Source organism: Octopus bimaculoides, chromosome 1 (genome assembly GCF_046866305.1).
Source record: "Octopus bimaculoides isolate indiv1 chromosome 1, ASM4686630v1, whole genome shotgun sequence".
NCBI classification, from domain to species: domain Eukaryota; kingdom Metazoa; phylum Mollusca; class Cephalopoda; order Octopoda; family Octopodidae; genus Octopus; species Octopus bimaculoides.
The window spans coordinates 94,813,165-94,827,990 of record NC_142928.1 but is presented as its reverse complement, the minus strand read 5'-3'; the positions used below and the strand labels follow the sequence as shown (position 1 = coordinate 94,827,990).

The 14,826-nt window shown below is 36.2% G+C and overlaps 1 protein-coding gene across 6 annotated transcripts in view; it reads left to right on the top strand.

Annotated features, from left to right (window-relative positions):
• Positions 1-14,826, top strand: part of LOC106875284 (F-box/WD repeat-containing protein 5) — a 39,480-nt gene that overhangs the window by 16,316 nt on the left and 8,338 nt on the right. For all 6 annotated transcript variants that reach the window (XM_052968260.2, XM_052968263.2, XM_014923369.3 and 3 more), the window contains 4 exons: positions 2,290-2,679; positions 4,619-4,793; positions 7,084-7,223; positions 8,665-9,764. In XM_052968260.2, the coding sequence (XP_052824220.2) occupies positions 2,308-2,679; positions 4,619-4,793; positions 7,084-7,223; positions 8,665-9,764 (1,787 nt within the window). In that variant the 5' untranslated portion in view covers positions 2,290-2,307. The remainder of the gene's footprint in view (positions 1-2,289; positions 2,680-4,618; positions 4,794-7,083; positions 7,224-8,664; positions 9,765-14,826) is intronic.

Below are 14,826 nucleotides of genomic sequence, written 5' to 3'. Positions count from 1 at the left end.
TGGAACAGTAAAAATATGCAAGTCTTTTCTCAAGTTCCAAATGTGAATTTGTTTGTGTTAACTACATCCTGAAGATGGAGCCTTGTATCTTTGTTGGAAACCGGCTCCCTCCTCAATGGAAGATTTATAATAATTAAAAAATAGAAGAGACACATACATATTGGGTTGACAACTAAGTTCCCGCTGTTTTTTTAAATTGAAATTTTTTAAAAGATTTAATAAAAAATAACAACTAATTAATCAATAATGTATTCACCTGTGTTGTTTACAACTTCCCAACGTTCAACAAGATTTTCAATACCTCATGCGTAGAAATCATCCGATTTTGACTTGAAAAATTGATCCACCCAAGCTCTCAATTCTACATCAGTCTTGAATGAAACTCTGCACATAGCATTTGAAAGAGGTGGAAATCTGTTGGTGCCAAATCAGGAGAGTATGGCTGGTGTGGCAGCACTTCCCTGCCATGCATTTGAATGGCTTCCTTGGTCATATTGGCATTATGAAGGCGGGCATTGTTGTGTAGCAGAAGAACTCCATGCTGCTGATTAGGTCTTTTCTCTTGAATAGCCGTGCTGAGTCATTCCATCTGTTGAACATAGAGTTCCGCATTGACCGTTTGGTTCCGTTCAAGCAATTCGTAATGGATAATCCCTTCCCCGTCCCACCATACGCACAACATCATTTTACGCAGATGAAGATCTTGTTTACCGGGGCTAAGCCATTCCTTACACTGCTTCATATTAAGTCTGGCATGCTAATGATTCTGCCAGCTCTCTACCTAATAATAATAATCCCTTCTACTATAGCCTCAAGGCCTGAAATTAGCCCCCAGTGCTCAACTGCTACTTAATTTATCAACCCCAAAAGGATGAAAAGCAAAGTCAGCTTTGGCAGAATTTGAACACAGAACATAGAGTCAGAAGAAATACTGCTAAGCATTTCCAACACATAACCTAGCATGGGTTGGACGATTTGACTGAGGACTGGTGAACCAGATGGCTACACCAGGCTCCAATTTGATTTGGCAGAGTTTCTACAGCTGGATGCCCTTCCTAACGCCAACCACTCCGAGAGTGTAGTGGGTGCTTTTACGTGTCACCGGCACGAAGGCCAGTCAGGCGGTACTGGCAACGGCCACGCTTGAAATGGTGTCTTTTATGTGCCACCTACACGGGAGCCAGTCCAGCGGCACTGGACACAAAGCCTGAAATTTTGAGAGAGTTGGGTATAGTCAATTACATTGGCATCAGTGCTCAACTGAAACAATGAAAGTTTATGACCAGCTTCATCAGTAGACTTTTGCGGAGTTTTATTTATTTTTGTTCTCTGTTCTTGTTTTAAGAAAACAAGCAACTTTTTTCATATTGATTTTTAAATTCTATTTTCTAAGCCTGAATGTGCCACTGAAAAACAGAAGGGGAGTATTGCCATTCATTTCTTACTTTTGACCACCTTGTTATCACTCCATTTTTCTTCAACGCCTTCCTGGATTTTTCCCCCCCCCCCCAGGTGGTGGGACAGCACAACCCACTTTGGGAACCACTGATCTTAGCCCATGTATAAGTAATTTTATATCAATCTGAAACCTTGAGATGGAATATTCATATTTATGGGGAAAGGCATCAAAGTAACAAAGGTTACACAATTGAGATGCTGGGGTTTACTTGAACTTGACTGCTCAATCAATCAGTAGTAATGATAATAATAATAATAATAATCTTTTCCAAAATAGGCACAAGGCCTGAAAGTTTTTGGAGAGTGGGCTAGTTGATTGCATCAACCCCAGTGTGCATGTGGTACTTATTTCATCAACCCCAAAAGGATGAAAAGCAAATGATATCATCTTTCAATTTAGCAGAATTGAAAACATAGGGTAAAACTAAATATTGGGAAACTGTTAGTCAGAAACTCTACTCCACCACTCTATGATTTTCAAATATATTACATTTTGTCACTAGGGGTATACAAATATAACATTAGAAGCTGATACAATACAGTGTAATAATAATGATGAAGACAGAAATTGACTGTTATATAAATGTATTAATATAATTATGTGAGATTTTACTGATAATGTTCTTAGTCCAGATTCTTTAAGGATCCTTCAACCACATACAGTTCAATAAGCATAATAACACACAACTGAGAAGTGAGGTATACTCTGTCCCTTGCAAAAAAATTTTAAATGGGGTCCTTTTGCTTAAAAAAACATCCTTATTTACTTTTTCTCTTATAATAACTTGATGTTAACTTTTCCATTTTTTTCTCTTTCCCTTCATGAAATAGTTTTGACAAGCCTGTGACATGGATTCCTCTCAGGATGGTGAATCTTTTCCAAATTGGGATTTACTTCCTGAACATTTACTTCTTCACATCTTCTGCTATCTTTCGGCACAGAGCGTCCTCAATTGCTCCCAAATGTGCACAAAGTGGTTGCGCATCGCATATGATGAATTGCTCTGGAAGAAGCTTTTCTATGCAGAGTGGAACATTAACCGAGATGTTGCCATGTCTCCTGGCAAGAAGTCTTGGATGGAGGAATACAGACGTCTCTTATACCACACACCCTCTGTTGAAAGTGAAGTTCTCAAGCAGCACAATGACCAAGTTCTGCATGTCAGCTTTTCTCATGATGGTTCCATGTTTTCAACTTGTTCCAAGGATGGTTATGTGAAGGTAAGTATTGGAATGAGGAAGTTTTCAATAAGTGACTAACTCTTCATCATCCTTCCTTTTTTCATTTGCTCCTTGTTCATTTTCATTCATTTCGTATAGGTAATGCTTATCTTAATCATTTCTTGTGCATGAGGGGGTGAACACATTTCAGTTCAAGTTGACATGGTTGTATCTTCTTTATCCTTTCATTTCATTTTTTGATCAGGCCAACATTGGTGTGAGATGCTTAAGAATACAGTTGGAATTCAGTCTTCTTTTAGACGTGCCCAAGTGCCATCCATTTGAAAACAAGGCATCTCTTTTGGCTGGATGCTCACTCATTATACTTTGATCAGACTAGTGTGGCCTTTTCTAACAACCTTGTAAATGTTAAATAGGTGAAAATAGAAATTCAACTTTTATTTAAAGCTTTTTGTCAAAAAGTTGTATTGGATAGATAGATCCAGCTAATGATAACCATATGGCTGAAACTCAGAACATTCTTGCATTAACTTTGGTTCAGCCTACTCAGGAACATTAGCACTAAAACTGAAATGAATCAGTTTTGACTGCTAAAAGCCTACCAATAGACCATATTATTTGACTCTATCTTAAGTGTGTTCCTGTTTCTTTATGCGTAACATATAGAGCAAATTTAATGGAGATAATTATGTGAATGGCTGTAATGAGATTCCTAGTATCATTTTTGATGAGTCACCTAGTTCTACAAATGATTTCTTCACATTGGTACAGGTCTACACATTTGTAAGTCTGAGATGTTGACTTCACTACATGACTGATAGTTGTTTTGACCTTGAAGGGACTTCAACTTAGATGTTGAGGGATATGATTAAATACTGAAAGGTGTTTCAGTACCTTTGTCTCTGCTGTTCCACCCACTTCATTCTAATGATAATTGCACTGTGTAATAAAATTTTTATTTTTTGTCTTTGGTCAGTAAGTGTTATTTTCCTAATCAAAGGATATGACTACTATTCCCTTCAAACTTTGCTTTTGTGACCTGGACATCAGTGTCTTGAAACTGACCTATTTTCCATTACATTTCAGACAGATTCAGTACTGAATTGCTGTAGCAGAAATATCATTATAGCAAATATTCTGCTCAATGCCACATATTTGCTTATCAGTTGCTTGACCTTAACTACTTGAGCATGTGCCTTAGTGCCTGACAATATGATGAGCAGGAGTAGTGGTTGAGCATCATAGCTAAGTGTTGAGAGGGATTCTTTGGAGGTTTGAATAAATGTAACAAAAGCAAAGTTTGAAGGAAATATTAGCCTTTTCCATACTTTCTAGAGGTAAGCAAATAGGAAATAACAGCTACTGCCCAAGGACAAAAATTGTCACACAGTATGACTGGCCAATTTTATTAGGAAAAATAATTCGTTTTATGTCCAGTCAATTGATTAATTAGACATCTGTCTGCATACAATTGGTACTTTAGTTGCTAACTTTAAAGAACTGAACTCAACCCTGATGTTATTTGAACTCAGAGTAATGAAGCACTAAACTAGGTATAGAGTAAAGAAGGCTTATGTGGCTCAGGAAATAGCTAAGACAATATTGCCATAGGCTTCTGTAGATTTTCAAATGAAATAGATGAATATTTATATTTTTAGTTATAAATAAGAAAGGGTGGTGATGCTTTCTAAGTTTAATTTCTGCTCATATGTTTATAGAATACCTTCCTTTCCTCATCATTTTATCCTTATAAATAGATATTCTCAAATTATTCCAAGGTCGTATTGAGCCTATACCTCTCTCCCAATGGATCTAAGTAGTCTGAAGACGCATATCTTATAGACTTCCTTAAAACTTTGAGACTAGTTTCCCTATCTTCATCATCATTAATGTAATAATTTCCATCAATAATAAGTATGAATTCTTCTTTTTCTCATGCTCCTCTAAGCCATTGATATATATGTTTTGTATGTGTTAGGTGTGGTATTCTTCCAATCCTGTAACTTTAAGATATAAATATAACATGAAGAACCTGACCTGGAAGTACACTCAGTTTTCTCAGTTTAATGAAACGAATACACTTTTGTTGGTGTCTGGAGTTTACTTTGGTGAAATGAGCACTTCTGGAGAGATAGCAGTTTTCAGCCTTACTGGTGAGTGAGTGGAAATTACTTCCAACTTTTTCCAATGAAAAGTATTTAAATAGCATTCTAATAATCATTTTTGATCTCTGTGTAAGATATTTACATTATTTCAGATTGGTTATCATTTATATATATATATATATATATTAATAGTTATCGCCAAGCCAACATGGTAGTCCCAAAATTAGGACGAAAGAGAGACTTAGAAATATTAATAACTCTATATATATATATATATACATACACACATATACACACACACACACACACATGCATACAAATGTGTGTGTGTATGAAATCAGCATTTTTTTTATTGTTCATTGCATTTACAGTGTGTGCGTGTGTATGTGTATATATTACACACACACACACACACAGAGGGAGAGAGCCTCTGTTGGTTAAGATTAGCCATGCATCTACACATGCATGCATTAGTTCTGGGCAAAATTTTTGAAGAAGATAAAATTGATACAATCAAGCTGTTATTTAGAGACGAAGATCACTACATTTTAAGACATTTTAGGATTCATACATAGTGGATATAAGCTGGAATCAGGTGTCAAAGGAAGCAATCTTAAATAATGATTATTAGTTATTAAAAATGTGTTATTTGAAATTAACCAAAGTTAGATTGTAATTAATAATGCCTTAAGTGAATCAGCAAACAGCATATGCAAGTTTAAATTCCTGAATTCAAATCTGAACCGCCAAAACTTTAAAAATTGTTGCTTTAAAAACTTTAAAAATTGTTGATATTCACAAAGTTTGCAGTAAAAATATTTAAGATTGAATTTGATGGTCATTTTGGTTTAACCCTTTAGCATATAAACTGGCCATATTCAACATGAATAATGTATCTGTTTTATCTTCAAATTGGCCAGATCCAGCCTCTTACACCTACCCTACAATGTCATTCTAAAAATAATCATGTCATTGAAATCTCAAAGCTACAAGGTAATGCATGACTAATTCAAATCAATATGAATAAATAAGCATTATATTTGATAAAGAAATCTGAATGCTAAAGGGTTAAAAAATGGTAACAAACATGAATCCTACAGCCCACAGAAAAAAAAAATCATTAAATAGATAATAATGCAAGAACTGCTGAAGTACTAGTAACTTGTAATATATACCTTCTGATTTACCATGTCATCTGCAGACAAAAACCATCAACCACATGTTTCCAGAATTGCAGAGACTTGCACATAAACACTATGACTAATTTATAATTTCAATTATTATTCTGCAATTTTAAATTATGAAAGAATGTGTAACTCCAGAAAGTTTGCAAATTTGATTTAGCAGCCCCTAGTTTGAGATTCATTGATTATTAGATTCAGCAAATAATTATACACAGTATAACTTGAAAATAGTAACATTTAAAACTGGTCAGCTGGGAAAGTTTACACCTCTCATATGTAATGTTTATTTCATGTTCTATATTTATTGCACAAAGGTGCAGGCATGGCTGTGTGGTAAGAAGTTTGCCTTCCAACCAAATGGTCCCAGGTTCAGTCCCACTGCATGATACCTTAGACAAGTGTCTTCTACTACAGTTTTGGTTCAACCAAAATCTTGTGAGTGGATTTGGTAGTCAGAAACTGAAAGAAGCCCATCATGTATGTATGTATATATATATATATATATATATATATATATATATATATGTGTGTGTTTGTGTCTGTGTGACTAAAATTCTTCAAGGCAGTGCCTCAGCATGGCCAGTCTGATGACTGAAATGTGTAAAAGATAAAAGCCTAACTGTATCTGAAGGATGGCTGGAGGATGAAAACCATTATTGCAATGGAAAAATGAATGACATAAAATGAATGCAGAAAACCTCTATAGTTTGACTTATGATGTTGGATAAGATGGTAGTAGGGAAGGTTTCTCTGGTCATATATTGTTACATAATCATCATTATAAAATTGTATTTAGAGTAGTGAAATTGTGTCTGGTTCTGATTTTGAATACATAAAACTATGCGGTAAAAATAAGGGAGCTTAGGTACTTACTGTAGCTTAGCTTTCAGTGTATGAGTTGTTAGTCAAAAACTGTAGAAGCCTGTAATGTGTATGTGTCTTATTTAATGTAAAACAGTAAATTAAGTTGCATCCTCTTATGTCAAACGGTGTCTTAACCATTCAATAAAATATGTACAAGGGTTGATAATATCTCGTGAAAATCTAAAGTTAAGTACTCCAATTTGGCTTGAAATCAATATAATATTATTAGATTTAAGTTTTAAAACATATTTTTTCATGTAATTAAATATTACCCTTTCTCTGTCTTTCAGATGAATTTCAATTACAGTGTCGTGTTTTGAATAAACCTTATGATGTTTTTGGTACTTGGTACAATTCAAGCTATTTACTCTCTGGTCATCTGCACTGGTTTGGTCCTGTACAGTCCTATTGTGATATCTGGCTGAACAAAGTAAGTTTTGATTAATGTTGCCATTAGTTTAACAGAGCAAGTACTAAGAGATGGCAGTTAGTGGATTACTTCTAGTTGAACTAATCTCTCTTGTAAATGTACTAATGAAACATTTAGATGTACAAATCCATCTTATCCATGGTTTTGATTTGACATGCTACTGGATATATTGTCAGATTTGGAAAATAAAAAGCTAAGTAACTTATCTCCAAAATGTTCAGAGATAATATAATTCAGAGACACTACATGAAAACCAATTGGTAGGTTTAACTTGTATAATGCAGGGGGCATTAGAAACAATTTTAAGTGAGAAGAAAAAGTTAGTGTCAATGACTAATGTTATTTTTCCATTTTCTGGGCAAGCTCAAAAAACATTTTCACATATTTGAGCCAGTGCTAGAAATAGCAGCCATATCTTTTTCACATAACTGTCATCATCATCATCGTCGTTTAACGTCCGCTTTCCATGCTAGCATGGGTTGGATGATTTGACTGAGGATTGGTGGACCAGGAGGCGACACCAGGCTCCAATCTGATTTGGCAGAGTTTCTACAGCTGGATGCCCTTCCTAACGCCAACCACTCTGAGAGTATTAGTTTTAAAACAAACTGAAGAACAATACAAGAACAATCTTGTATATTTACTTTGTGATTCATTTGTTGCAGTTATCTCATGCAAAAGGTGGATTGTATTTGATATTGTAATGACTTAGATATGACACAATTTGGTTGCACCCTACTTTGCTTGTCAAGTAAAATTTCACCTTGAATGTAAAGTAGGATACAACCAGAATAAGATTGAAAGATGATGTCTACAATGTTTAGCCTTAAAATGATAAAATATTAGTTCTAGACTAATATAATTTCTTTTTCTCACTGCATATGTGTTTATAGTTAGTTTTTCAATGTTGCATGCATTAAATATGTTAAGACTAACATATTTTAATATGTTTTCAAATCACTTGGTTGTCTGGCTAATTTTGAAGCTATTTTGGATAAAATGGAGATTTATTTAATAAGGTAAAACTTGTGGCTAATTTAAATATATCACTCTTGTGCATATCATTTTGCCAGGCTGGGTTGCAGAAAACAGGCTACCTTAGTTTTTATTCCTTCCCTTATATTTGGTAAAAACCTGACCATTTTTCATTTCAGTAGCTGCTGATAAGAAGAGCAGACAGTTGTAAATAAACTGATCCACTTTTTGTCTGTGAAGTAGGACTCACTTTAGGTTACTTTAAGTTAGTGTTTTTTTTTTTACAAGTGTCATGATTTTTGCATGAAGCTAAAAATTTAATTTTATTGATTAGACATCTCTGTAATTAAACTCTTATTTACATCTAAGCGAATATATATATGTAATTGATGTGGCCTATGCAATATTAGATCATTATCTTTTTCTATAACCGTTATTCTCTAAGTAATATGTTTTCTTGTTACAGGCATTTCAAGCAACTGACTCTGAACACGAGTCTGTTGTGATGCTGATGTACCGTTTCAAAAATATAAATGCTAGTTCTATTCGAGCTATTATGATTGCAAACTGTATGACAGAGGATGAAAATCATTCTAGTGAAGATTTAACTGCAAATAACAGTACAGACGATCAAGCAGAAGCTTTTAGTGAAAAAGATGTTGATTTGAGTGGTAAAAATCCTAAAAACTCTGTTCCTTTACGGGTCTCATCATGTACAAGGGTTTCTAATTGTCCTAATTGCAATAAAAGACGAGCTGATAAAATATCTCAACAGAAGGCCACATGTACAAATGGTGAGCAAACTAAACGTAGCTGCAAGAATCTTCAATGTATTAATTTAATTCAAAATAGAAAACTTCAGAATCATATGCTGGCAGTTTCTAATGATGACGTTGAGGATAAAAATACAATTGATTCTAGTGAAGATTACCAAAATACAGAAGCCACAAGATTTGATGATTTAGACTCTGATATTTCTGATACATTAGTAATGAATTCTTCTGATTCTGAAGAATGTTTATGTATGTCTGACTGTTCTGGAGCTTCTTTAAGCAACAGTAATCGCTGCAACAGCAGTACAAACAATGAATTATTTGAATCTAAACCTCTTGAAGAAAAATTAAATAACGATAAAGATTCAGATAAATGTTCTATGCCTGGTTGTGTTCGAGATCCAAGAAGCTGTTCTGCTGGAGTATGGATTCCCAAAAGAAATACAAATATCCGCAAGAATTTAAGGTTTTCATCTGCTACAACTTCACTGAAAGATATAGAAGAAATATCTAAGAAGGCTAGTGACTCAAAGGAAAACTCAAAAGTTCATGACAAATACCTTATTTTTACAACGGGTTCTAAAACTTACACACCTCATCAGATTGGTATTAAAAAAATTCATTCTCTTGAAGCTGTACATTATGAAAATGTGGAAGAGTCTGAAGATGGTGTAAGGTTGCTCCCAAACGTGGAAGACAATCAACCAGGATCCCCTCACAAGTTTGACGAAGTCGATCATCTTATCGAACTTGATGGCCATATTATTGGCATGTGTTTGTCACCTGACCATAGGTAACACTTGAATTTTTCATTATTTTCAAATCTTCTCTTAGAAATAAGAATCTTTTCTATCTATTTTAAGTCAGCACCTGCTACAGATTCCTACGTGACTAATAATGCTTGTAATCACTATCACTTATAGCTGTTCTCATTGTATAATAGGAGTGGTATTAATGATGATGAAACGTATGTTGCACAACCAATTTTATTTGCCAGTCTATGAGTTCCTTTTATTTTTTAAATATATTTTGCAAGGTTGAGAGTGGACACACTGTTAATATATTTTTTCATGATTAGAAAGTAGTGTTGTGAATCACTGATTAAATTTAGGTTGTTATATTATTTTGAAAGTCTAAAGTTTAAAATTTTCTAATAAACTAGTAGTAAGGCATTTCATACATTTAGGACTGCATCATTTGATTAATTTTTACATATTAATGTTGTTAATTGACAATGGGTAGAGTTTAACCCTTTAGCATTCAGATTACTGAAGCCAGTATGCTCCGTTGGATGTGTAATGTCAATGTGAATACCCGTCAGAGTGTAAGTATCTTGAGAGAAAATCTGAACATTAGAAGCATCAGTTGTGGCGTGCAAGAGAGACGATTGCGCTGGTATGGACATGTGGTGAGAATGGATGAGGATAGCTGCGTGAAAAAGTGCCACACCCTAACAGTTGAGGGAACCCGTGGAAGAGGTAGGCTGAGGTGGTGAGGCAAGACCTTCGTACATTGGGCCTCACCGAGGCGATGACTACTGACCGAGACCTTTGGAAATGTGCTGTGCGCGAGAAGACCCGGCAAGCCAAGTAAGATCGTTGCCAGTGCCCCTGGACTGGTTCTTGTGCGGGTGGCACATGAGATGCACCATTTTGAGCGTGGCCGTTGCCAGTACCGCCTGACTGGCTCCCGTAGGATTTTTGAGCGAGATCGTTGCCAGTGCCCCTGGACTGGCTTGTGCGGGTGGCACATAAAAGACACTATTTCGAGCGTGGCCGTTTTCGTGCGGGTGATACGTAAAAGCACCCACTACACTCTCTGAGTGGTTGGCGTTAGGAAGGGCATCCAGCTGTAGAAACTCTGCCAAATTAGACTGGAGCCTGGTGTTGCCATCCGGTTTCACCAGTCCTCAGTCAAATCGTCCAACCCATGCTAGCATGGAAAGCGGACGTTAAACGATGATGATGATGATTACTCTGTCAAATGTAATGTTTATTTATTTACATTGTTTTGAATTAATCCTGCATTATCTTATAGCTTTGAAATTTTGATGGTATGATTGTATATTTTTAGAATGAAATTTTAGGGTAGGTTTGAGAGGCAGGATCTGGCCAGTTTAAACATAAAATAAGTATATTTTGGCCAGATATGGCCAGTTTAAATGCTAAAGGGTTAAAACAGATTTCAAGAGCAAGTAACTCTTAAACCCAATTAACTAAAAGTATATGTTGGATTTAATAATCAAAAATTCTTTTATATCAAAATATGTCTTTCTCTTGTTTTTGTACATTTTTTTAACTTTATTTTTCATTTCATTATTTTATTCCTTCAAACAAGATGATTTCAGTATAACCTGCCATTTATAATTAATCTATTTGCACTTAACAACCACACTCTGTTATCATTACCATCATCATTTAACATCTGTTTTCTATGTCGGCTTAGGTGGGACTGTTTGACAAAAGCTCTACTGTGCCAAATTATACTGTCTGCTTTGACATGGTTTCTACAGCTAGATGCCCTTCCTAATATCAACCACTTTACAGGATGTATTGGGTGCTTTTTATGTGACACACCAGTGAGGTCACCAAATAACTTGCAAAACAAGGACCCATCAATCAACTGAGCAGGGATTAGTGTTGAGGGAGAAAACGCTTTGTGTCAAATGGTGAGAGATTAGAGTATGATAGAGGGACAAAAACAGGTTGTCTTGCAGTATAGGAGACACAGAGCTACTCCATTTGGAAAAGGAGAGTAAAGATGGAGACGTGCCAGCGGATATCCTCAAGTTACCGGGAGGTGTATACAAGTGAAGGGGTAAAGAGGATTGGATAGAGTGAGTGGGCAGGTAAGTTCACATGAATGTGAAAGAAGAGTGAGAGGCAGAGGGGAGAGCAATACAGTAAGTGAACACAGGAGAGGGTGTTAGGAAGATATGTTGTGGGGAGGGAAAGATTTGTCGGGGACAGATTGTGTGTAGGTCAGTTAGGAAACGGGAAGATAGAGGGGAGGGGAATGCAGTGAGCGGTGACCATGGGTGGAGAATTTTAACAGTTGTTTGTTATTTTTGATTTAAGCTCTTGAAAACTATTAATCAGTTACCTAAGTTATTTAGCTCTTTAGTATTCAGATTACTCTGTCAAATGTAATGTTTATTTATTCATATTGTTTCAAATTAATCCTGCATTATCTTGTGGCTTTGAAATTCCAATGATGTGAGTTTTTATTTTCAGAATAACATTGTAGGGTAGGTGTGAGAGGCTGGATATAGCCAGTTTGAACATAAAACAAATAGAATATTAGGGCAAGACATGTTGTTGTTGACACTCCGTCGCTTACGACGTCGAGGGTTCCAGTTGATCTGATCGACGGAACAGCTTGCTCGTGAAATTAACATGCAAGTGGCTGAGCACTCCACAGACATGTGTACCCTTAATGTAGTTCTCGGGGAAATTCAACGTGGCACAGTGTGACAAGGCTGGCCCTTAGTGAGAGAAAGTTGTGGTGAAAGAGTACAGCAGGGTTCGCCACCATCCCCTGCTGGAGCCTCATGGAGCTTTAGGCGTTTTCGCTCAATAAACACTCACAACGCCTGGTCTGGGAATCAAAACCGTGATCTTATGACTGCGAGTCCACTGCCCTAACCACTGGGCCATTGCGTCTCCACTAGGGCAAGACATGGCCAGTTTAAATGCTAAGGAGTTAAATAACCAACTGTTTAAAAGTAGACATTGATAAGTCACCTCCTTCCCTGTATTTAGGTTGCTTGACTTTAGTATCACTCCCATACTTAGTTCAAATCCTCTTTCCTTCACCTTGTGTTATTTTTTAATTTTTTTATCACTATTGGAGAAGAGAACGATAGTATCATTTGTTAAATTCAAATTACGATAAACATAAACAAACAAACAAAGTTTGCTTTTCTTTTAGAAGCGTTGAGATGTCTTAGAAAGTTAAAGAAGTGATTTTAAATTCTCAAACGCAGGATAATGCTAATAATGTAGCCTGAACAGGACAAACTACCCCTATTTTGCAGAAAAAAGTGTAGGTGGTTAGCTGTGGGACACGAATTCACATCTCCGTGATTACGCGTAGTCGTTGACCCATAGTATTATTGTAGTGTTTGACCCATTACTATTTCACTGCATTTTTCATGGTACCTGTGACTTGTGTAGAATAAATATCTCAAGGAACTTTGTTCAAAAGTACTGGTTTTATTGGTATGCTTATTTTCATCCTTCACTGAGAGACACAAAAGACAGAAGCATGCATATATTTATGGGTGTATACATATGTCATTGTCATATTACATTCACTTTTCCCATGCTGACATGGGTTGAACAAGATTTCTTGGGTGGTTATTCTTCAGCAACTCTTTCCAATCCCAACCCTTATTTGTTTTCTAGTACTTTATTTTTCTGGTCTTCACATTTACACTGCTAAGTTGCAGGACATAAGAATATCCAAGCAGTATTAATGAGGACTAACAGGTGTACCCGGCGTTGCCCGTGTTCGTTAGTTGGAAAAGGCTTTGAAACTAATAAACCAATTAATACCTCCTTCCCTTAACCCTTTCGTTACCAACCCGGCTGAAACCGGCTCTGGCTCTGTAGTACAAATGTCTTGTTTTCATAAGTTCTAAATTAAAATCTTCCACCAAGCCTTAGTCACAATTTAAGTTCTTAACACTAGCTTCATGATAACTGAATTATTTTACTAAATTCTTTGTTATATTTAAAGTAATTGAAAGAAACATGGAGCATCTCAAAATAAATACAGTAACGAAAGGGTTAAACACCTATCACGCTTTATGGCAAGACTAACACCTAAGTAACTCTATAAGGGAACCACACATGTAATATTACGACAACAATCAAGTGAAAAAATAAAGTAACAAAAATTATAACAGCAATAACATAGGGCTGAAACATGGCGCCAATATGACAAGTCTACAAAACTTCCTTATAAACAACATTTTTAGTTTTCCCCTGGGGGATAAAGGCATGTAAACTGTTCCTACAACCCACTCTTGAGCAGCCAATGTACAGTTGACCGTGTGAAAAGCATGGTACGACTAAGTAAAGTCCGACAGACAGCGACTGCCCCTGGGACTTATTAATGACATGGTGTAACTGGGTCTAATTGGAAATTGCACTCTATGGAATGTGAATGGTAAGTCAGCTGCCGAAGGCACAAGGGGAATTTACGGTATGAAGACGTCTTGACCTTTACCACAGACAGTCATAATCGTTGCTTCAATGACATTGGGAAGTAATTTTGTGATAAGAACGTTGGTGGATATAAATTCTTTATCAGCATAACATGGCTACCCACTTTAAGAGTAAGAATATGTGGAGGTACACCTGAAGGCTCCAAGGAATCCAAAAATCGAGTGGGATAATCAACTACCTCATCCTGATTGGGAATGGTGTCTACTGACTTATAGACTGTCACATCCCCAGGCAAACACAGTAAGTAAAATCTTCTGACAGTGGGTTCTCATGGAGGTGCGCTTTCATGTTCGATTCTAACTTTAAAATAACAACATGACCCCATAGAAGTGAAGACTTAAGACATGCCATTACTTCATCTGCTCTTGTGCCTTTCGGAATCACTGGCAAGGTTTGTCTGAAGTCCCCAGATAGCAAAACAGTGACTCCCCCCCCCCACACTTCATCAGTTCGTGGCTTTTCTTTATGTCTCGCAAAATTCTATCTGATGCTTCAAGGTTACCCTTGTGAGCCATTGTGCATTCATCCCAAACAATCAGGACATAAGAATATCCAAGCAGTATTGTGCGAGCAATTGCTCGTTGTCCAACGTCTTTGAAATGGTGCAAACAGGTGTTGGTGAAC